Genomic DNA, 24108 nt, shown 5'->3' on the forward strand with positions numbered 1-24108 from the left:
ATAGGATTAGCTTCATTACCTTATCACCCAGCAAGATTCAACCAAGCCTGGTACTCAAGAGAACCTACAAAGTTACTCCTGCATGGCTCCATGGGAGTCTGACAACCAATCAGGATACCTGCCCTTACACAGGAACAGGAAGTTCCAAGGTGGGGCCCAAGAGAGGGTATAAATCAATCGATCTCTCTTTCTCCTTCCCTCCCTCCCCCCCCCCCACTCTCTCTCTGTCACCTATGTGCTTGATTGCCCAGGACCTCAAACCATGTGGTCCTGTACACCATTAAACCATCTTTCCAAACAGCTTCTATGTTTCCAGTGTTTTTCTTCCCACTTGGAACTGAACCCAGCCGGACATTTCTTCCAACAACATCTACATTATGTAATGATTACAAAACACAAGTAAGTTGGACATTAGTTTAGTCAGCCAAGCTTTGTCTTTCTCCAGGTTTTCAGATGAACCGACCACAATATTTTTAAATGCACAGTGTCTGTGTTTGTTGTTGCTCATTTGACCATTTCTGCATTATCATTGCAATCATCTTTGAAGACGTATCTTAAAAGTTGCAAAACACTATTGTCTTGTGACAAAGGGTGTGTGACATTCTAGATACTGGCCATTGGGTATTATTTACAAGCAAAACACCCCAAATTTAAACTCAGTGTTTTCAATAACAATTTTTCTTAAAATAGAAGCATCTTTGCGTGAAATGATGCCAACTCTGCTCCTACAGCTCTCTCATTTTAAAACCTATTGAGGCAGAAAGTCATCCTTACCGCCATCAGGCAGCGAATGGTTGAAGATCCCTTCGATGGTCTCACAGGTGGTCCCATCTCCTCCACAAACCCGGCATTTGTCCTCCTTAGTGTCTGAGCCCAAGATGCGGTCACAGCCCACATGCTTATGAGAAATAAATGGAAAATGTTGGTGGATCTGGTGCTATCATTTGAATAGCTTTCCAGTTTGTTCCCATAAAAACCTAAAATGCTCCTTGATCAGATTTTTTTAAAAAAAAACATGTTTTTTCGCACAGTGGCCATACAGGTGTTGTCACAAACCCCACATAACCCTTCTTTTTTTTGTTCAATGCTAAAAACTGCCTCTTAGAAAGAATGTTCATGAATTGTATCCAAGGTCCATCAGGGCACTTTCAAAAGTTCACAGGCATAGGACAAAGGAAACTGCCTTTCCTGTGGCTGTTTTTCAACAAATACTATCAACAATCTTTTAAAGATGTTTTTAAGATGGCCAATTGTTAATGATTGATCTATCTCTCATCAGTTTGTCTCATTATCTTTTATAGCCACCTGAACAAACACCATGAATATATCTTGTGCCAGTGAATTCCATTGGTTAATTCTCCATTGGAGAAGGTATTAATGCACCTAATTGTATTCTTACGTTCACCTCCAAATTAAGTCCAGAAGTAGCATACGAAAAGTCCTTGACTTACAACCAGTCGCTTAACAACTGTTTGAAGTTACAACAGACCTACATGGGTGGGTGACCTGATTTACGACTGTCATGACTTATGACTGTGATCGGCAAAGAGCCAAGGTGGCGCAGTGGTTAAATGCAGCACTGCAGGCTACTGCTAGATCAGCAGGTCAGCGGTTCAAATCTCACCGGCTCAGGGTTGACTCAGCCTTCCATCCTTCCGAGGTGGGTAAAATGAGGACCCAGATTGTTGGGGGCAATATGCTGACTCTCTGTAAACCGCTTAGAGAGGCCTGAAAGGCCTATGAAGCGGTATATAAGTCTACTGCTATTGCTGCTAAAGCTCCATTATGGTCGTAGGTTGAGGACTACCTGTATTGCACTGGAGCAATAAGCAGAGAGTACCGTATGGGCAGGAAAGACCAATGGTTTGAGTAGCGTGCAATCACCTTGCACTCTCCGCTGACGCAGATGTCGTGGGAGTCCTGGCGGCAAGCCGTTCCGTCAATCACCGCTGCAGCCCGCTCAGTGTAGAAGTTAAAACCTTCAGCCAAACAGTTGAGTGAGCAGGACTTGACACCACCTGCAAGCCGGGAATTAATTCACATGAGTTCATCAGAGGCTGGATTGCAGAATAAGTACCTTTACTGAAAGCAGAATGAATCTTTACCTCATTAAGCAAAAAATGTGCATTTGTGTTGTGTTGTGGCACATGTCCCAAGCCTCTTCCTCAGTCAGAGCAGAGGTGGTGTTCAGCAGGTTCTGACCAGTTCTGGAGAACCAGCAGCCGAAATTTTGAGTAGTTCAGAGAACCAGTAAATACAATCTCTGACTGGCCCCACTCCCATCTATTCTCTGCCTCCCGAGTCCCAGATGGTTAGGATCCTGGATTTGCAGAAAATAGTTGACGGGAGGACTCACTCATAAGTTCCCTGATATTATTTTGGGTTAAATAATACCCTTTACTAACAGGGTAAATTTTTTGCATTGGGCCTTCAGGCCTGCCACATTTATCGCTGTGGGAAACTGGGAGGGGGGAATTATATGGACAAGGGTAGATATAGTCAAAATAACATTCCTTTCTCAGAAACTCAAGGTCTTCTTGCTCTGCAGCTGGAGTGGCATGACTGGGAGGCATCTCCAGTTGGGACGGTGCCTGATTGGGCCATGTGATGGACATGTGGGTGTTGGGCAGGAACTGGAACTTTCTTTTGGGTGTGGAAAACCTGGAAACTTCCCAGATGTGCCAATATAACATCTCTAATAAAATGGAGCTTTGAAGAAACTCAAGCCTTGGGGTCTTCTTTTGTTGGGGGTGTTATTGGAACCCTGACACTAAGCAGGTATGTGCTACCTTCTGGACCCTGAACTGACCTGCTTAAGTGTGTTGTGTGAACCCTGGCTATTGTATCAGCAAGCGAAAGAGGAACCTCTTTCGACTAGGAGAGTCAAAAACTGAAGCCATGCCTACAAATCTGAAGGAAGAAGATTGATTGCATATCCATCTGTCCCCTTATATTTTAAATTCATTTCAGCTCTGGCTTCCTGGAGTTCCACACTGCTCAGCTCCTTCAGAGGGTTAGCAGCTGAGAAACCTGGAGCTTATTAACAGATGTCTCAGAGGTGGTTTGGCTGAATGGCCGCGTCTGAGTGTTTAGCAAAAACAGATGGAACAGTGGAAAGGAAACTCAGTTTGAAGGATGTAAGCCAGGATATGCAGCTTTGGTTGGGGGGGGGGGGGTTCTTTTCTTTTTTGGCCAAGGGCCATACTTGACCTTTGAGCCACATGCCAAAGGTCTGGGATTTGTTTAAGGAGCTAAGCATGTTTAAGGGAAAGTGACAAGAATGCTGGTAAATCAAGAAACCAAGCCCTGGAAAGAATATTAAAAAAAAACACCCTAGGAAGGTTGGCCTGCAGGACAGATAATTAAAGGAAAGCACAATGCTGGTTCTCCCCCACACACACAATTATTGTACCTTACTAGTATAGAAAGTTAGCACCCACCCCTCTCCTAGAAGAACAAAATATTCTAGGAAATATTAAAAAGACAGAATATTATATTTCCATGAATGAGAAAAGGAGAAACATATTTTTAAAGACAAAGAGCAGCTCCCTGCCTCAAGCAAATATTTGGTGCCCGTTGAGGAAGACTGGGTGATGGGATTAAGACCAGGGGTGAAATTCAGCAGGTTCTGACAGGTTCTGGAGAACCGGTAGTGGAACTTTTGAGTAGTTCAGAGAACCAGCAAATACCACCTCTGGCTGGTCCCGGGGGTGGGGGTGGGAATGGGGTTTTGGCAATATCCTTCCCCTGGAGTGGGGTGAGAATGGAGATTTTGCAGCATCCTTCCCCTGCTACGCCCATCAAGCTACACCCACAGAACCGGTAGTAAAAAAAAAAAAAAGAATTTCACCACTGATTAAGACAGTGTTTCTCAACCTTGGCAACTTAAAGACATTTGGAGTTCAACTCCCAGGATTCTCCAGTCAGCCAATTTGGTAGAGGAATTCTGGGAGTTAAAGTCCTCAGGTCTTAAAGTTGCCAATGTTGAGAAGCACTGGATTAAGACATGACCCTCTAGGATATTATAGGATTATCTAGCAGCAGGGCTCACCGCATGACAAAATCACCTGGGGGCAATGCATCACCCAGCAAGCTTCAACCAAACTTGACTCAGAAAACCTACAAGGATAGCAGTGACCCCTACAACAACCAATAGAACACATTTCTTGCACAGGAACAGAGAGCTCAAGGGCAAGGCCCAAGAGAGAGTATAAATACCTTTCTCTCTCTCAACTCCATGTGCTCATTGCCCAGGACCTAAACCATGTGGTCCTGTTCATCAATAAACCGTCTTTCCAATCAGCTGCCATGTTTCCAGTGTCTTTCTCCCCACTTGGCACTGAACCAGATGGATGTTTCTTCTAACACTAGCTATACGAGGGGACAATAACGTGAAACTGGTTTCCGTGATTCCACAGAAGAACTAATGGGGAGAAGTGGCAGGGCAGCCATTGGGCTAAAACTAAAAAAGAACTTTACTATTAACTGTTTGGCCCTGGAACAAACTACCTCGAGAAATGATGGCCTTTTGTTCTCCGCAGGAGTTTTAAGCAGAGGCTGTAAATTTGCCTGCCAAGAATGCTGAAGTTGCAAGATTTCGGTCCAGAGCAGGGAACTGGATGACCTTCGGAATTCTTTCCAACATAAAAATCTTGCACAGTATATCTGGGTGGGCAAGCTCTCGGCAGCTGGAAGCCGCACAATTTTTTTTCCTTCAACTTTTCCTTAGTGGGGAATGAAAGCTGCAACATGCTAGCCAGAAAATGTCCTTCCCCAGACATTTGTAAGATTACCATGGAATAGCTGAAGGTTTCTGCTTCTTTCTTTCTCTTGCACATTCCTCCAGCTTTACCTAAAGAATTATAAATGCCTAGTTCCTGGGGGAAACATTATTTCCTCAGAACAAACACCGTAGGACAGTGTTTCTCAATCTTGGTGGCTTTAAGAAGGGTGGACTTTAACTGTAACATGACCAGGAGTGGGCTGCTTCAGGTTCACTCAGTTCGGGAGAACCTGTAGCTAATGTTATGGCCGGTTCGGAGAACTCCAAATCCCACTCCTGGCTGGCCCTGCCCACCCAGCACCTCCCAGGAGTCTTCATACGGCCCATTTTTGATGTGGGGTAAGTGCAGGGCTCGCACGTAGGCTCAGAGAGTGGGAAAAACAGGCCTCCCGGAAGGCCTCCAGAGCCCAGGGGAGGCAGTTTTGGCCTCCCAGAGGCTCAAGGAAAGCCTCCAGAGCCTGGAGAAGGCGAAAGCGCCCCCCCCCACCCCCGTCGTCATGGTGCAGGAGGCCGACTAGACCACGCCCACCATGGCCACACCCACCCAGCAACCAGGCAGATTGCTAAAATTTTTGAAGCCCACTCCTGAACATGACAGCTGGAATTCTGGGAGTCCACACAGATCTTAAAGTGGCCAAGGCTGAGAAACACTGCTGTACCATTTCAAATTCTGTTTTCATTACGTGGGGTTTTTTTGTTTTTGTTTTGCTTCTTCATCCTGTAGCTCTTCTCCCAAAGAAATTAGCCACAATAATCATTCACAGTGAAAAATCATCCTTTTTTTCCCACAATCTTCCCTGTCTGGCTTCCTCTCCACAGTCTTTCCTCGGTCTCGTTTTTGTCTGCTGCCTTGTAGCTCTTTCTATATTGAGAGTAGGGAGTGGGGAATGGGGAATGTGAAATTCCACACACGATCTCTGAAAAAAACCCTGAGCTGCACAGTCCCCTTGTTGTGACTCCTTTTGCAGTTGTAAATCAGAGTTGGAAAAATAGGAGCTGCCTGGGAAAGCACCTGCCCCTCCCTCTCTCCTCTCTCTCTCTCTTCTCTCTACCATATTTTTCAGAGTATAAGACGCACTGGAGTATAAGACACATCAAAGTTTTGAAGAGGCAATTTTTTAAAAAGTTTTTGCATTCTACAAACTTCCCTTGGTTTTTTTTAAAAGGCATGGATAGCTTTTAGGAGGCTTGTAGAGTGCTGGGGTGGGGGGGGAAGCAAAAAATGGCCTGTTTTTTGCCCATTTTTCCACAGCCCCCAGGAACTCTCTGAAAGCCTCCTAAAAGCTATGAATTGCCATTTTGGTGAAGGAGGCGGGATTTCGGGAGACCAAAAATGCTGTATTCAGTGTATAAGACGCACCCAGATTTTCAGCCTCTTTTTTGTGGGAAAAAGATGTGTCTTATACTCCGAAAAATATGGTATGTCTCATTTTTCTCTATTTGCACAGCTGGATTAAGGCCAACTGATGCCTTAAGCTATAGCAACTCCTCACTACTCCATTGCTTAACACAAGATATTAAGATTCAAAGCGGTAAAGGTGAAATAAGTTATTAAAAGTTCAGTTTTTCTCCCAGGCTATTTTCCAGTTGGATCTCACAACTATATTAAATATAGCCTTTTTATAAGAAAAAATAACTCAAAATACAATAAACATAAGCCAATTGTTTACTTATAAAGAGGGTGATAGAGAAAAGGCAAATTTTCAACAACCTTGAAAGCATTTAAAAAGAACATTATGTCCTTCAAAAGTTAGGAGGAGACTGCAGGACAAAGTAGAATCCCAAAGCAATAAATGGATGAGTGAAAAGTGATTTAACACTTCCAATAACTTTGTGTTTTTATTGCTTAAATGCAATTGTACCCTGGAGGGCCACAAGCACATCTCGATTGGTCCAAATGAGGGGACTGATTGGTCAGTTACGCTGGCCTGTAAGAATACAATATTCTACAGTTGGCAGGAGTCAGATATGATAAGGCAGGGGTCGGCAACCTTAAACACTCAAAGAGCCACAAAGGTCCTAACTGGAAGCCCCCCGTTCAATTCTGGAGCTGACTGGAAGTCCGGTTCCCCCACCATAGAGTCTCCTCCTAGCATGGCGTCCTTTTTCCTCTACCTGTCCTAACTGCAAGCTCTATCAATTGTGGAGCTGACCGACGACAGGAAGCCGCAACAGAGGGATAAAAGAGCTACATGCGGCTCCAGAGCCACGGGTTGCTGACCCCAGGGATAAGGCATCCTTTGTTTACAGACCATGACAGAAGCCAGACAGTAGCTGTTAGATATGCTAATAAAGGAAAAGGTTTCCCCTGTCCAGTTGAGTCTGATTCTTGGAGGGGTGATGCTCATCTCCATTTCTTAGCCGAGGGCGCCAGTATTGTCCGAAGACACTTACAGGATGTGGTCATGTGACCATCATGACTATACACTGAGGTGCACAGAACTCTGTTATTGAAGTGGTACCTATTCATCTACTCACATTTATGTGCTTTTGGACTGCTAGATGGACAGGAGAGAGTGCAAGTAATGGGAGCTCAGCCCGCAACGCAGTGCTTGGGTCCCAAACTCAGGCTGTCAGCTTTCCAGCTGACATACTCAGCATCTTTAACCACTGAGCCAGGGGTGAAATGCTACCAGTTTGGACCGGTTCTCCCAAACCGGTACTAAAAATGCTACCCATTTGCCCGATTTCCTGCTTTCTAGCTAATCTAAATCACGTGGCACAGCAGATCCCCCCCCCCCGTTCACTTACCTTTGCAGCTGCACTTTGCACATGCATGGAAGGTCCTATAGGTGATGGGAATGCACGTTGTGTGCTCACATTGCTACCGAACCGGTAGCAAGGGTAAGAGGATTTCACCCCTGCGCTGAGCCATCATGCCTCTTGCAAATATGCTAATAGCAGCTTCAATTCCCTGAGTGTTAAACTTTACATACCATGCATAAAACCCCAACCCAATTCAAAACCTTCCTAAGAAAAACATTTAAGGCCTTTAGGATTCAACCTGCATGGAATTCTCACTGACTGTTGGAGAGAAAACATAGAAAAGCACACATAGGATTGGAATAAGTTACCCTGGAAACAAAACACCGTTGGACAATTATGCAGAAAGCATCCCACTCTGCAAAATTGGTTAACTTCCGCTTATATTAAGGCCATGTGAATGTTGAAGCTATTGGAAAATGCTACACTTACCCCCTCGGTACGTCTTCCAGGTGTAATATTTGCCCCGAAAGGGGATGTGATTGAATTCTGCACATTGAACCTCTCGGAAGTCTTTTGACCCAGGAGGACAATCCTAAAGCAGGGTGAGAATCAAGGAAGAAAGGAAAATTCCAGAATGATTTATCAACAACTGGGTTTAGTTATGTCCACCAATGCATACATGGTAATGCTATTTCTGGCTCCTGATCAAAACCATCATGATGATGAAATAAAAATATTTGGTTGTTAGGATGGAGCTTAACTGTTCTGACCTAGGCTTCCCAAGAGCATGAAGGAAACTCCTGGTCCTGGCAAAAAAACCTTTTCTTAATTGACTCTGAATTCTGCTCATTCACAGCCGGCAAAGTCTTTCAAAGAAGGATTTACAGTCATAGACCTTATCTGGCTTGGAAAGCTGACAAGCCGATATCTGCAGAATTTGGCAAGGAGACTCGGAGAGTCAAGAACCAATTAAGCGAACTTATTATCTCCTGCAAACTCCATTCCCCTTTTGCTTCTCTTTTATTCCCTATGGGAAGGGCCATTCATCGTCCACCTGTGGCCTTACTCCCAAATTGACCTCTGCTCTTTAGCTGTTCCCTTCATCGAGCAACTCTACGCATGCGCACACTGGGAACAGGCTCCAGCTGCCTCATTGATGTCTGACTCTGAAGGCAGCTGATAACTGGCATACGCCCTTGGCACCTTCTCTGCCTCTGATGCAGAGCCCTCATCAGAGCTTTCCCCAAACTCCAGGACTGGCCCATGTTCCTCCCCAACCTCCTCCTCAGCCCACAACATTAATCTTGAAATGTAGGGTCTCCAGGAAAAGGTTAGGTTTTTGTTTTTTTTTTGCATTGAGATATATTCAAATAGAAAGTAAATCTATTTGTGACTCTTAACTATTATAGATGAAAAAGTGCTACATACAGGAAATCCTCAACTTACAGCCATTTGCTTAGCAGCCATTCAAAAGTACATGAAACTGAAAAAAGTGACTTACGACCTGTCCTTGCATCTATAACCATTGTAGCCTCCTCCCCAGGGTCACATGATCAAAATTTGGGCGCCTGGCCACCAGCATGTATGTATAATGGTAGCACAAGCATCCCAGGATTAATGTGAGCACCATTTGCGACTTCCCAGACAGTTTCCCACAAGCAAAGCCAATGGGGGAGGCCAGGTTCACATAAGGACCACATGATTCACTTCATAACTTTAGTGATTCACTTAAGAACCGTGGCAAAAAGGTCGTAACACGAAGCACCACTCACTTTAACCACCACCTTGCTTAGCCACAGATTTTCTTGTCCCAATTGTGGTTGTAAGTTGAAGACTCCCTGTACAAGGAATTCTGTGGCTGAGTATGCAGACAATTTCATGGGTTCACATCAGGTGTGGGTTTCAATTTTTTTTAGAACATCTTCTGTAGGTGTGGCCTGCTTTGTGGGAGTGGCTTTCTGGCCATGTGATCGGATGGGAGTGGCTTGCCAGCCATGTGACTGGGTGGGAGTGGCTTGCCAGCCATGTGACTGGGTGGGCGTAGCCAACTTGTAAAATGTGGTGAAACTCACTTAACAACGCTGTTGCTTAGCAACCTAAATGTTGGCTCAGAAACTCTGGCATTTGAAGCATGCAAATCTTAAAGCTGTCAAGTTGCAAGACCCTTGTACCCCTCACCCTTAAGGCCAAAAAAGAAACCCCAGGGGTGTTCAAACTTGACAGCTTTAAGACTTGTGGACTTCAACTCCCAGAATTCCTCCTCTCACTCTTCATTTTGATGATGTCCGGATGGGCGGGGGGGAGGGAGCTGGAACTGGTTCTAAACGGCACCGCATCCCTCTATGCATTCATACAATGCATAGCCCCAAAACAAAAACATAACAAAAGTAACATCCCATGCCACCAACTGAAGTTAAAACTGACCATGCTTAGGTATTTTGAATGAATGCAGACATGATATTGTTAACTGCCCTGATTAAGTGTTTGTGAACACAGCAATCCCTGATGGACGTATTCTGGGAATATACAACACAGGGAAACTGGTGCCTCTCACAGCTCTGTAAAAGGGTAATTTTGATCATCATTTCCCCCAAAGACTATCTGAAACTGATTTTTAATTTTAAAATATTGCCCGGGGGGTGGGTGGGAAACAAGCTGTTTGGTGCAGTTTTGAGGACACTTGTAGCAGGCACAGTGGGAGGTACAAACAGGGTAAAGTCTCAACTGCACATTATTAAACAACAGTTCAGAGCAAGGATTAATATGTTGAGTTATCTTTCAACCCAAATGACTCATGAGGTTTGAAGAATATTCTATGAATTCTGATGAGCTGGCCAACCCAAAATTCCTTATAGCTAAATGCAATTTCAGGCAGCATCAAAGAAATGCAGTTTGCAAGTATGGGAAGTATTACCCTGTTTCCCTGAAAATAAGACCTCCCTGGATAATAAGCCCAATCGGGCTTTTGAGCGCATCCGCTAAAATAAGCCCTCCCCTGAAAATAAGCCCTCCCCTGAAAATATTGCAACACAGCAGCAGCCATGAGGTGACCACGCTCGCTGCCTCCTGCACCTCAAAAATAATAAGACCTCCCTGAAAATAAGGCCAAGTGCTTATTATGGGGGGGGGGTTTTCAAAAGAAAATAACACCCTGTCTTATTTTTTGGGAAACACGGTAGTGGTTCGGATGCTAGGTTACGTATCATATCTGATTCTAAGCATCCATTTTTAAGAAGGGTTCAGAAAAAAACCAGGCCTGTTTCAGAGAAGAGCAAAAAGGATGCATGGAAATGTTCTGCTAGGAAAGTAGGATGTTTAGTCTAGAGCAGGGGTGTCAAACTCGCAACCTGCACGCCGGATCCGTCACGTGCTGGCCATGGCCACACCCGGTTTAGCAAAGGGGGGGGGAAGTCCTGATACATCACGTGACTCTGCCGTAACAACCTGAATTTGACACCCGTTCCAGAGCAATGTTTCTTAACCTAGGCAATGTGAAGATGTGTGGACTACATCTCCCAGATTTCCCCAGCAGCATGCAGGCTGGGGGATTCTGGGAAATGTAGTCCATAAATCTTCATGTTGCCAAGGTTGAGAAACACTAGCCTGAAGAAGAAAAGACCAAGGAGGATGTATGTGTTGATCTTTCCTTCCTTCCTTTCCTTCCTTCCTTCCCTTTTTCTTTCTTTCTTTCTTTCTTTCTTTCTTTCTTTCTTTCTTTCTTTCTTCCTTTCTTTCTTTCTTTTTCTTTCTTTTCTTTCTTTTCTCCCTTTCTTCCCCCCTTCCTTCCCTCTTTCTTCTTTCTTTTCTTCCTTTCTTCCTTCCCTCCCTTCCTCTTTCCTTCCTTCCTTCTTTCTTTCTTTCTTTTCTCCCTTCCTTCCCTCCCTCCCTCCTTCCTTCCTTTCTTCCTTCTTTTTTATCTTCTATAACTCCTCAGGTACCTGAAACAATGCCAGAAAATAGGCCCAGACTATTCTCTATCAAATGAAATAATGTGCAGAGCATGGAATAATGGTTTTAAAATACAGGAAGGCTTATTCACTTGAGTATTAGAGAGAGAGAAAAAAGAGAAGTTCAAAAGAGAAGCTTAATTTCCCAGGAAAGAGGTGGGCCATCCTCCTTCCTCCAGATATATCTGACAGACACTACACATCATTGTCTGGGGATGACTTAATATGAATTCCTGCACTGAAAAAAAAGAGGGTTAGACTTGATGGCCTAAACAGTTTTTTCTGGCTCTAAATTTCTAGGATGCTGCAAAGTGTGTTTGTGGTTAGTGTTACTCACATCAATGTTACACGACCGGTAGCGCTTTCGTTCCCCTAGGCAATACCTTCCTCCAATGGTTGGCCTTTTGGAAAAAAAAAAAGGGGGGGGGAAGAATGCATCATTGTGGGCCCACAGGGCTATGCCCAGAGGCTGCACCGAATGTTGACAGTGAACCGCTTACCTTGGACTGTCACAATAGCGAGTAGATGAGGAAACACCTCCCCCGCAGGTCCGGCTGCACTCTCCCCAGGGTGACCAGGTGCCCCATGCTCCATCCACCCCTTCCGGCCGCATGCCAAAAGGTACGCATTCCCGCTTGTAGCACCACTGCATAGGGTGGAGGCAAGGTGGATGGAGAGAAAAAGCCCCAGAGGCAATATTGCAGACACCCAAAAGTGGTTATTCATAATCCTATTACTTTAGTCCTCGAGTTACATCCAGAATTGAGACCAGTTGCTAAGCAAGGTGTTGCTGAGTCACGGCCAATTTTAATCACCTTTTTTTGTCATGGTTGTTAAGTGAACCACTGCAGTTAAGGGAATCACGGGGTCGTTAAGCAAATCTGGCTACCAGCAGAGCGGGCAGCAGAGTCGGACAGTGAGGAGGTTGGGGAGGAACATGGGCCAGTGCTAGAGTTTGGGGAAGGCTCTGATGAGGGCTCTGTGTCAGAGGCAGAAGGAGGGGCCAGGGCCGTCTGGCAGTTATCAGCTGCCTTCGGAGTGAGACATCAGTGAGGCAGAAGAACAGCTGGAGCCTGTTCCCAGTGTGCGCATGCACAGAGTTGCCAGACGAAGGGAACAGTTAAGGAACAAGGGTTGACTTGGGAGTAAAGCCACAGGTGGACGATGAATGGCCCGTCCCATAGGAAACAAAAGAGGAATGAAAGGGGAGGAGTGTTTGCAGGAGACAATTAGTCCATTCCTGCATTCTTGCCAAGTATTGCGGCGTCTGAAAGATATCAGCCTGGCCACTCTCCAAGCCTGATAAAGGTCGGTAATTGAGAACTATTTTGAAAGACTGTGGGACGGGATTTTGCTGGAGAGGAATTCATTCTAAATTAAATAAAAGAGGTTTACTGGGACTCAGCTTTGGCTTCGTGCTGCTGGAGTAGCCTAGGTCAGAACAGTAAGTCACTTTTTTGAGTGCTGTTGTAACTTCAATCACAACCGGTTGTATATCGAGGACTATTTGAATACCCTTGAATATGTCACCAATGCTTTACCCCCAGCTCCTCGAGGCTCCCAATCTTCACTGTTTTGAATATAGGGCTGATTTATCCAAAAAACAAAGCAGGAAGTCATCCCAAATGGGCTCATTTGTTACAGGGAATCACAGTACTAGGCAGAAGTATTTCTGTGGTCCATGCTTAGGTGAATCTGGAATCTTCTGCAGGCAAAGACCAGATGTGCTATCACTGAGCAATGAGCCTTTACTGTACTAATTAAAGATTAAAGTTCCCCTCGCACATGTGCTAGTCGTTCCCGGCTCTAGGGGGCAGTGCTCATCTCCGTTTCAAAGCCAAAGAGCCAGCGCTGTCCAAAGACGTCCCCATAGTCATGGCCGGCATGACTAAACATCGAAGGCGCATGGAACGCTGCTACCTTCCCACCAAAGGTGGTCCTTATTTTTCTACTTGCATTTTTACGTGCTTACGAACTGTTAGGTTGGCAGAAGCTGGGACAAGTAACAGGATCTCACTCCGTTACATGGCACTAGGGATTCGAACTGCCGAACTGACAACCTTTCTGATCGACGAGCTCAGCGTCTTAGCCACTGAGCCACCATGTCCCTTATACTGTACTACTTAGATCAGTGTTCAATTTAAATTTACCCACAAAGAAATAAAGGGAGACTAGTATAGCTATTTCAAGCTTTTTAGCACTCATCAGCTAGCCATACCCTTCTGGAATTTGAACCATAAGTTAGATCAGTGTTTTTCAATCTTGGCAATTGGAAGATACTATATGCACTTCATGTTGGCTGGGGAATTCTGGGAGTTGTAGTCCACACATCTTCCAGTGCAGTGGTGGGTTTCAATTTATTTTACTACCAGTTCACTGGTGTGTGCGCACTTGTGCACTTGCCTGCTTGCGCGATGCTTCTGCGCAAGCACAGAAGTGTCCAGGTGGGTGGGCGGAGCCTCCCACCACCGCCACTATCAGTTTGCCCAATCTGGGGCGAACTGGTAGAAACCCACCTCTGTTCCAGTGGCCAGGTCTGAGATGCTTATCCCTTCCTGATATCATGGTTTTTCCTTACCCCCTTTTCAATGGTGTTGGTCTGGCATATGGTCCCTTCTGCAGCTGGAATACTGTTGGTGATACACCGATTGCTCTTGCTAAGACACCACAGCTCATTGCAAACTTCCTGGATGACAAACAAAATAACAGTTGATGGATTGTAGGAGCAGGAAAAGAGAGAGTGCCAAGAAGAGTCATGGGGTGGGATACGGGGCTGAGTGAATTCAGTTTTGGTTTAGCTGACTTTTTCATTTTTCCAGCCATAAGTAGTTTTGAATCAATTGTTTCAGCCTTGATTTATGCATGTTTTTAATTTTTTTCCTGGAAACTCACATGATTTTTTTTTTTTTGCAGATTGTCCAAGGATCATTTTATGGGCCATTTCTGCACACTTCTGCATTAGATTTTTCTAATCCACTGTCTTTGATCATCTGCATTTCCTCCTTATAAAGAGCATACATTAGAATGCAATTCTTGAATTTACAAAAATTGTACATTTGTCTTCTTCAGAGACAACAAACTGCGTAGGTTTGCATCAACATAAACACGTTAATTGCTTCCCTAGCTATTTGTAGATTTGAATTAAGAATGGGAGTAATGATAGCAATCTATCAGTTATCTGAAATAAGCAGAAAAATGGTTTTCCAAACCGCCATAAAAATTATGAAATTAATCCTAAAGACAAATGGAAATGTAAGAACGTACAGATTATAGCAATAAATAATCAAAACAGGTTTGTTCTATAAATATAAGGATGTGTTCATTTCCCCATATGTGGCCACCTTTAGTCAGCACACTTACTCTGTGAACATGAATATTTTTTTAATATATAAATCAGGTCCAAAAGAAGAAATGCTATACAATACAGGTAGTCCTCAATTTACTATCATAATTGGGGGCAGAATTTCCATTGCTAAGAAAGGCAGAGGTTAAGAGAGTCACACCTAAGTTTACAACGTTGTTTGTCATGGCTGCTAACAGAATCACTGCAATTAAGTCAGGGGTTGAGTTTGGGAAATCCGCGTGCACAGAGGGTTGCGGGAGGCTGTTGCAGCCGGAAACGGAGCTCGGGAGCCTGTTTTCGATGGCAGAGTGCTTGGGCCACCACAGGCGCCCCTGACATGAGTGACGTTGAGTTGGCCACACCCACCCTGGCCACACCCACCCCGGTCAAACACAACCCTAATGTGGCCCTCAATGAAATCGAATTTGACACCCCAGATTTAAGTGAATCATGTGGTTGTAAAGCAGATAAGGCTTGCCCCATTGACTTTGCTGGTCAGAAGCTGTCTGGGAAGGTGACAAATGTTGATCGCATGACTCAAATTTGTGCCCAAATTTGGATCAGATGTCCATGGGGATTCTGTTTCAGTTGTAGCAATAGCACTCAAGACTTATATACCGCTTCACATTGCTTTACAGCCTTCCCTAAGCGGTTTACAATGTCAGGATATTGCCCCAACAATTTTGGGTCCTCGTTTTACTGATCTCGGAAGGATGGAAGGCTGAGTCAACCTTGAGCCTGGTGAGATTTGAACTGCCAAATTGCAGCCAGCCAGCAGAAATAGCCTGCAGTACTGCACCCTAACCACTGCGCCACTGTGGCTGTAAGTGTGATGAATGGTTCTAAGTGATTTTTTTTCAGTGTCGTTGTAATTTTGAATATCAATAAACAAATGGTTGTAAGTCAAGGACTACCTGTAAGGTTGTGTTTGTAATGAACTACAATTGTACAATTGTAGTTCATTACAAACTAGTTTCTTCCATTTGATAACACACAGCTGCATGTTTTCTACACATGAATGAATATCACAGGGAAAAGGGTGTGGGCTTATTTTCCATAGTACTGGTAGTGTTCGACTTACGACCACAATGGAGCTCAACTTTTCCGTTGCTAAGTGAGATAGTCATTCAGTGAGTTTTGCCCCCTTTTACCATTTTTCTTGCCACGGTTGTCAAGTGAATCACTGTGGTTGTTAAATTAGTAACACGGTTGTTAATTGAATTAAGCTTCCGTGTTGACTTTGCTGGTCAGAAGGTTGCAAAAGGTGATTACAGGACCCTGGGACATAGCAACCGTCATAAATATGAAACCAGTTTCCATGCATCCACAATTTGGTCGCGTGACCCTGAGGATGCTGCAATGGTCCTAAGTGTGAAAAACTCATTAGTTTTTTTCCCCCCAGTGCTGTTGTAACTTCAAACAATCACTAAATAAACATTTGTAGATTGAAGACTTGTTAGGGATGTAACCCTAGTCTTGGCTTGGCAATGTATATATATATATATATATAAAAGCATAAGCCATGATTGTAACAAATGTAACTGTTACTTTAAATGTAAGAGAGAGGTAATTGGATGCTATTGCTTTAAGCAGCCATATAAGGAAGTAGGAACTAGTATGGAGTTCTCCCTGATGCTCCCTGATGCTTCTGATGTTTCCTGAGTTTACTGATTCTACTGGTTCTACTGTTGTTCCCGATAGTTACTGACTGTTATTGTATGTGTAATTGGAGAGAAGACCGTGTATTGGATGGTGGCTAGTCTGTATGTTAGTTACCTGTCTACATGATTGACCAGAAATAACCAAAAATACAGGAGAAGTTAGATATAGCTAATAGCTATGAAAAGCTGCTGCCAACCACTGTGATTGATGCAAAAATTGTCACAGTAGTACAGTGGGTGATAGCAGCTGATTTTAAAACCTCTGTTGTGGTGCTTGTTAAGTGAATCTATTGTTCCTTATGGGCAGTTTTTTGCTGGAAACCAGAAGTGCACACTGGTTTTCAGGAAAACACCTTAAATTTTGGGTCATGTCATCACGGGATGCTACAAACAGCCTGTCAACTCTGAAGCTGGCCTGACTGAGGCCATCTTGGAGGCTTCAGTGTTGCCTCAATGATGCTGAGGGATAGGCAGTGGGGAATAGAGATAGCTGGGATTTTGTAGCCAAAACACAATAGTTTCCCCTGAGAACCAAGGACATTCCCACAGGTGGCTGAAGAGAGGAGGAGTGAAGTTTCCAAGCAACTGGGCAGCACCTTGATTGGACCATGTGACTGATTGTTTGGGAAGGGGGGGGATTTTACTTTTAATTAGGTGAAAACCATGGTAACCTTTAGAGTCAGTTTTCACCAGTCTATGCCAATATGATATGTCCAATAAACTTGTTCTTTGAGGAACCTGCCTTAGAGTTCTGTTTGCTATGAGTGTATTGGAACCCTGACACAGCCCCATATGTGAGCCAGTTTCCAAGCATCAAAAATATGGTCACATGGCCCCAGAGGGAGGGAGCTGGATGTCAGAACTTGGAATCATAAGTAGCTTTATTAGGATTCGTCATCACTTCAAAGGGACACTAAGTGACTGGTCGTAAGTCGAGGACTACCTTCCAATGTTCTTGCCTAACTAAAACTCCTTCCTTCCAACCCCTTGGGAATCAAGAGGAAAAGCAGGAAGGCTTCTCTACCCCATATTTACACTGGCGAGATTTTGTTCCGTACTGAAGCCGGCACTGCTCGTCTGCATCGTAGGCTTGTCCTGGAGCCACTGTAGGGTAGATGAAGTCTTGTTTGGGTGGAGCGTTATTCAGGCAGACTCCCATTCCAGAGCTAGGTGTAGAGGAAAGAGGGCACACAGGTTATGAATAACAAGGATTTGGGAGAAAAGAACCCCAGTTTTAGGGGATGAGGAATATTCGATAACGAAGTGGGTCAAGTCTTACTCCAGGAAGCTGGTTATATAATCTCTACTGCATGCTGACCACACAAAGGGGTTGGTCTTCATAGTAATATGAGCTGCCATGAGTTTAGCCGTCTCCCGTCCCCGGGCTCCACAGCTATTTCCAACACCATCATGGTTCATGCCAAACCTGGGAAAGGGGAGAAACGTTATCATTTTTTTGCTACTTCTGGAAGGGCCTTCCCCTAACCCATCCAAGGAAGATGGAAACCTGAAATGGGTGCACTAACGCTCTTTCGGAAGGCCCTGAAGATGTGGTTCTGCCAGTGGGCCTGGGGAATCCGGAGCAGGATGGAGCCAATAGTGGGACGCTGATCACGCGCTCGCACATTCTGTTTGCGCAAACGCCTGACTTGCACTGGGCATGATTTGGATTTGGATTTATTGCATTTATATGCCGCCCTATTCCCAGAGGGACTCAGGGCGGCTCACAAATCAAAGGAAGGGAATACAGACAGGGGGGAAACAACAAGCAAGCAACTACAAAAGAAGTTAAAAGCAATCAACAACCACACAGTTTGAGCGGGGACGGGAACTCGTCAACCCCAGGCCTGTCGGAACAGTCAGGTTTTAAGGGCTTTGCGGAAGGCCTGAAGGGTGGTGAGGGTCCGAATCTCCACGGGGAGCTCGTTCCAGAGGGCCGGAGCAGCCACAGAGAAGGCCCTCCTCTGGGTGGTCGACAGCCGGCATTGGCCAGTAGATGGGATTCGGAGGAGGCCTACTCTGTGGGATCTAATAGGTCTGTTGGAGGCAATTGGCATCAGGCGGTCTCTCAAGTACCCAGGTCCAATACCATGAAGGGCTTTATAAGTGACGACTAGCACCTTGAAGCGTATCTGGAGACCAATGGGCAGCCAGTGCAGCTCACGTAGGATAGGTGTAACGTGGGGGTACCGGGGTGAGTGTGCAATCCACCGCTCCTGCGATAACCAGCTGGTTTTGGGGTTTGCCCAGGCACTGCACACTGTGCACACATGCGCACTTTGCAGTTTGCCATAAAAACAGGTATAGAGTACGGGTCAGCGGGACAAAACAGCTACCATACCAGTACGGTCTCAGCTGCTCCGGGCCACTACCGGTACGGCCGTACTGGCAGCAGTCCACCTCTGCTTTGGGAAAACTGGTTGTTAACTTTTTGAGAAGTTTGGTGAACTGGTTGTTGGAAGACATCATTAGGCAAAGAACCGGTTGTTAAATTATTTGAATCCCACCACTGGATGGATTAATCCCACCATTAAATGGCTGGTATGAATGTGTGTGGTCGCCCAGGTGGAGGGATAAGGGGTTATTATTTTTATTTTTTATTATTTTTCTTTGATTTAGTTTTTTCTTTTGTGTTTTTATGTCCTTGTAAGCTGCCTTGAGTCGCCATGTGTTTCTGTTTGTATTGCTCCCCTCTGGGAGGAGGTTTCGAAGTATTTCTAGCAGGATGACCCAATTCTGAAACAGCTTTGTTCCCTAGGCCATCTATCTGGTAAACTCAAAAGATTCCCATTTCTCATCATGTACATTTACACATCCGAACTAGACTGTGGTGTTTATATATTATACGTATAGATGTAGGTATATGAATAATTTTGTATGTATCTGTCTGTCTGTCTGTCTGTCTGTCTGTCTGTCTGTCTGCCTGCCTGCCTGCCTGCCTGCCTGCCTACCTACCTACCTACTGTGTTTCCACGAAAATAAGACAGGGTCTTATTTTCTTTTGATCCCTGAAATAAGCCCTTGGCCTTATTTTCAGGGAGGTCTTATTATTTTTGAGGTGCAGAAGGCAGCAAGCGTGGTCACCTCACGGCTGCTGCTGTGTTGCAATATTTCCAGGGAGGGCTTATTTTCAGGGAAACAGGGTACCTGCCTCCTGTCTGTCTGTCTGTCTGTCCGTCCGTCCGTCCGTCCATCCATCCATCCATCCATCCATCCATCCATCCATCCATCCATCCATCCATCCATCCATCCATCTATCTATTTATCTATGTTTACGTAGTGTATATAAGAGGTGGTGACCCTTTGAGAGCTTTATGTAACTAAATTTCGATTAGTGTACATTCAATGTGACATTGAGGTTATTCTAAGACTAAGTGCTAATATAAATTTTCTAAATAAGTAAATAAATTAGGAGCATGAATGTTGCTTGCATATGCCACAAGTGAAATGATGGTCATAGACTTACGTGTGTCCTATCTCGTGAGCAATGGTGAAAGCTGTGGCCAAGCCGAGGTCTTCATTGATGCTGCAGCTCCTTTCACGTTCACACATCCCACCCACAGGGGCCAATCCTGGGGAAGGGAAAACATTACTGTGGGGAGCAGAAGCGAAGTCTACCACTGTGTGGCTATAGCCCACTTCCCAATTCAGTTGTTTGATTTTAAAATGTTCATTAATTAGCTCATCTGTTAGAGCAGGAGTGGGAACTATGGCCCGCTTTAGGATCAGTGGACTTCAACTCCCAGAATTCCTGAGCCAGTATGCCTGGGATTCTGGGAATTGAAGTCCACAAGTAGCTGCCCACCTCTGTATTAAAGGCAAGTTAATAGGCATCACCTTAAAAACAACAGCACATTTTTCATATTATTAATTATATCAAGGCCAGGGGTGAAATCCAGCATGTTTTGACAGGTTCTGGAGAACCGGTAGCGGAAATTTTGAGTAGTTCGGAGAACGGGCAAATGCCACCTCTGGATGGCCCCAGAGGGTGGGTGGGAATGGAGATTTTGCAGTATCCTTCCCCTGCCATCCCCACCAAGCCACGCCCACCAAACCACACCATGCCCACAGAACCGTTAGTAAAAATTCACCACCTGATCAAAGCTATTATATTGCTGCCCTCCAGGCCTCCTACTAGAGAGTCTGTTACAAACTTCATCTACCTCAAGTTGCCACAATGGACAATCCCTGTTCACTATTTGAAACTTTTTGAGAGAATGAAAGGTCTCATTCAGCCATTCTCTGCAAGCAATGAGTGAGGATGATTGTGGTTCCACAAATGCATTTAACTACAACTCCCAGAACTCTTAGCCAATGTTGTTACATATTGAGACTGGAGCAATAGGCTCCACCAAGGTCCTCCATTCCAGCGGGAAAACACTCAAAGCCGATTGGCCGAGCCGTCTGACAGCTCCCTATAAAAGGGCTAGCTGTCAGATAGGCCAGTGCTGGATTTGTAAATAGTTGTTTAATAAAGAGTTGTTGTTTGTCACTGAAGCCTGAGTCCTGTCTCATCCATTCACCTTATCCAACAAATGTGGCCGTGCATACTTCTCCTTAGGCCATGCTACTACTGGTGCTATATATAAACCTACTCCCGGGCCAATTGTATCCGTAAAAGAAACCAGAAGTAAAGATATCAGTAAAAGGAAGACTAGGTTACCACCTAATCGGTTGAATTCACCCCAAGATGCTATAAAATCAGATAAGCAAAATGTAATTGTCTTACCCATATAATGGGCTTACAAATACAACTTCAGGTAGTCCTTGACTTACGACTAGAATGGACCCGGTCAAGTGACTGCTGCAGTCATTAATCAAATATTGCAGTCATTAAGTAAATCAATTGTCTGCTTATGTCTATGGGATTGGGTAAAGACACAGGGTGAAAATGATGCAATTTATATGCACGATGACCCAACTTTTCATAATAACATCCTGAGACACCTATTGTCATGTCGACAGCAGTATTTGTCTCCAAACCTGGCAACTTTAAAACCTGTGAACTTCAACTTCCAGTATTCCCCAGCGAGCATGTCCCGCTAAGGAATTCTGGGAGTTGAAGTCCCCAAGTCTTAAAGTTGCAAAGTTTGGAGACCCCTGTGATAGATTCTACTGCAAACCCCACTTTGGCCTACAGCAGTTACTGAGTTGAATAATCCCAGCCCAAGTAAATTTTTTCCACTCCCCCAAAAAATCAGCATAAAAAATTACTGTAGACTATAATGATAAAGCATTTGATGGCACGTTTTTTTTTAACCTACCTAAAGTTCCACAGGGTTTGTTTTTGTAAATGCAAATATCATATCTAGAAGGAGGGGAAGAGAGAAGAAACAAAGAAAAATGCCTTATTAGATCAGATTCCATTGCACTGATTAAGCTAGCTGTGGTTTCTGCAGGATTATTGCCCGGAAAATAATCACCAAATGAAGAATCTATGGAAACATCATAGAGTGGGTGGGGTACATAAGGCTAAATTTTGATGCCAATATTTGCCTTTCCATCAATGGGCATCTTTACAACCATCTCCTGAAAATAAGGTTTAAATAAAATAAAATGGGCCCTGCAATTCACCATCAAAAGCCAGATGGATAACTTTGGGCCAGTCACTCTCTCTTTCTCTCTGAACCCAACCCACCTCACAGGGTTGTTGTTGGGAAAATAGGAGGAGGGAAGAAGATTTGGTATGTTTGCCACCTGGAGCTATTCGTAAAAATAATAAAGGCAGGATATAAATAAATCAATGCAAATAAATTGGCTCGCTGAGAGGGATTAAAGGAATTTGATTTTAATTGTTGGAAACCAACTCATTATGTTAAGAGCCCTGCTGAGTCTGACCAAGGGTCCATCAAATTCAATTTCCCAACTTCTTTGGTGACTAGAGGGAGAAAAACAAGCAGACCACTAAAGCAAAAAATTTCCCTGGCACAGGTAGCCCTCAATTTTCAACCACAATTGGAACTGAATTTCCACTGGTAAGCAAGGTGTTTGTTAAGTGAGTGGCACTTGATTTTACAAATGTTTTCCCCATGGTTAAGTGAATCACTGCAGTTGCTATGAATCACACGGTCATTAAGTGAAAATCCCCCGTTGATTTTGCTTGTTGAAAGCTGGCTGGGAACATTGCAAATGTTGATCATGAGATTCTGGGGCACTGCAACCATCGTAAATGCATTTCGGTTGCCAAGCAGCCAAATTTTGATCACATTGTTGTAAGTCGGAGAGTGAGGAGGTTGGGCAGGAGCATGGGCCAATCCTGGAGTCTGGGGAAGGCTCAGTCGAGGGCTCTGCATTGGAGGCAGAAATAGGGCCAAGGCAGTTTGGCAGTTCTCAGCTGCCTTCAGAGCTAGACAGCAGTGAGGCAGAGGAACAACTGGAATCTGTTTTTAGTGTGTGCATATGCAGAGCTACCAGAAGAAAAGAACAACTAAGACTTGGGAGACTTGGGAGAAAAGCCACAGGTGGACTGTGAATGGCCCCTCCCATAGGAAATAAAAGAGGAGCGAAAGGGGAGTGGGCTTTTTGCAGGAAACAACTCGTTCGTATTCATTCGTTTCAGGAGTGTGAAGATCTGTCCGTGAATCTCAGAGACTCTGTGCAAAGTCTTTTCTTGCACCTCACTGAGTTTGGCAAATATTTACATGGCAGCTTTCCAAGCTAGATAAAGTCTGTGGTCATAACTTCACCTTTGAAAGACTGTTTGCCAGGCCTTTGCTGCCTGTGAATGAGAGGAATTCACATTTGTTTAATAAAAGGGGTTTTGTCGGGACCAGGAATCTGCTTTGTGCTTTTTGGGGAAGCCTAGGTCAGAACATACGTGACCGCAGGCATGCTGTGACAATTGTAAGTATGAGGACTGGTTGTAAATCACTTTTTTTTCAGTGCTGTTATGACTTTGAAAAGTAGCTAAATGAATGGTGCCAAGTCAAGGACTACCTGTGCTTTGCTAAACTGCTTGTTAGAGGCACAGGATTGAAAACTGGGTCTTGGAGAGTTGTGTATTGCCTGGGAATTTGATAAACTTGAGTTATTTGATAATAACTTGAACTTAAGGCTTCCCTCTCTGCTCAGTTAAGACTCTCCACCCCTCTGAGCATCAGCAAAAAAAAAAAAAGTTGGGCTAGTCCTTGACTTACAACCTTTCTTTTAGGTGACCATTTAAAGTTACAACAATACTGAAAAAGTGGCTTATGGCCATTTTTCAAACTTATGACCATTGCAGCATCCCGATGGTCACAGGATCAAAACTCATACACTTGGCAACTTGTATTTGTATTTATGACGGTTACAGTGTCAAAGGGTCATGTAATCACCTTTTGCGACCTCCTGACAAGCAAAGTCAGTGGAGCCCCAAAAGTGCTTTTTTCAAGAGGCAATTGGACTTTCTGCTTTTTCTTTGAAGACATTTCGCTTCTCATCCAAGAAGCTTCTCCAGCTCTGACTGGATGATGGTGGGGAATGGAAGGATTTATACTCCTTGCAGACAGCTGGTCATTTGCATCCTTTTAGAGAGTTGTTGAGGCCAGTTGGAGGTTTATCTGTGTCCTCAGAGTCACCTGAGTGGTGCAAATGAGTGTGGAACAGTGGTGAGATACGACCGGTATGCCCTGGTACAGGCGTGGTGCGTGCTGGAAGCACGAGGTACCGTTCCGGTATGGTGCTCTGGAG

The 24108-nt window shown here is 44.5% G+C and overlaps 1 protein-coding gene across 2 annotated transcripts in view; it reads right to left on the bottom strand.

Annotated features, from left to right (window-relative positions):
- ADAMTS10 (ADAM metallopeptidase with thrombospondin type 1 motif 10) overlaps positions 1-24108 on the bottom strand; it is a 70818-nt gene that overhangs the window by 17935 nt on the left and 28775 nt on the right. For both annotated transcript variants that reach the window (XM_032212317.1, XM_032212392.1), the window contains exons 8-17: positions 21705-21748; positions 19907-20012; positions 17720-17866; positions 17465-17606; positions 14015-14122; positions 11937-12082; positions 11774-11837; positions 7979-8081; positions 1885-2018; positions 775-898 (exon numbers count right to left, since the gene is read on the bottom strand). In XM_032212317.1, coding sequence (XP_032068208.1) covers positions 775-898; positions 1885-2018; positions 7979-8081; positions 11774-11837; positions 11937-12082; positions 14015-14122; positions 17465-17606; positions 17720-17866; positions 19907-20012; positions 21705-21748 — 1118 coding nt within the window. The remainder of the gene's footprint in view (positions 1-774; positions 899-1884; positions 2019-7978; positions 8082-11773; positions 11838-11936; positions 12083-14014; positions 14123-17464; positions 17607-17719; positions 17867-19906; positions 20013-21704; positions 21749-24108) is intronic.

The sequence above is a fragment of the Thamnophis elegans genome, chromosome 1 (genome assembly GCF_009769535.1).
Source record: "Thamnophis elegans isolate rThaEle1 chromosome 1, rThaEle1.pri, whole genome shotgun sequence".
NCBI classification, from domain to species: domain Eukaryota; kingdom Metazoa; phylum Chordata; class Lepidosauria; order Squamata; family Colubridae; genus Thamnophis; species Thamnophis elegans.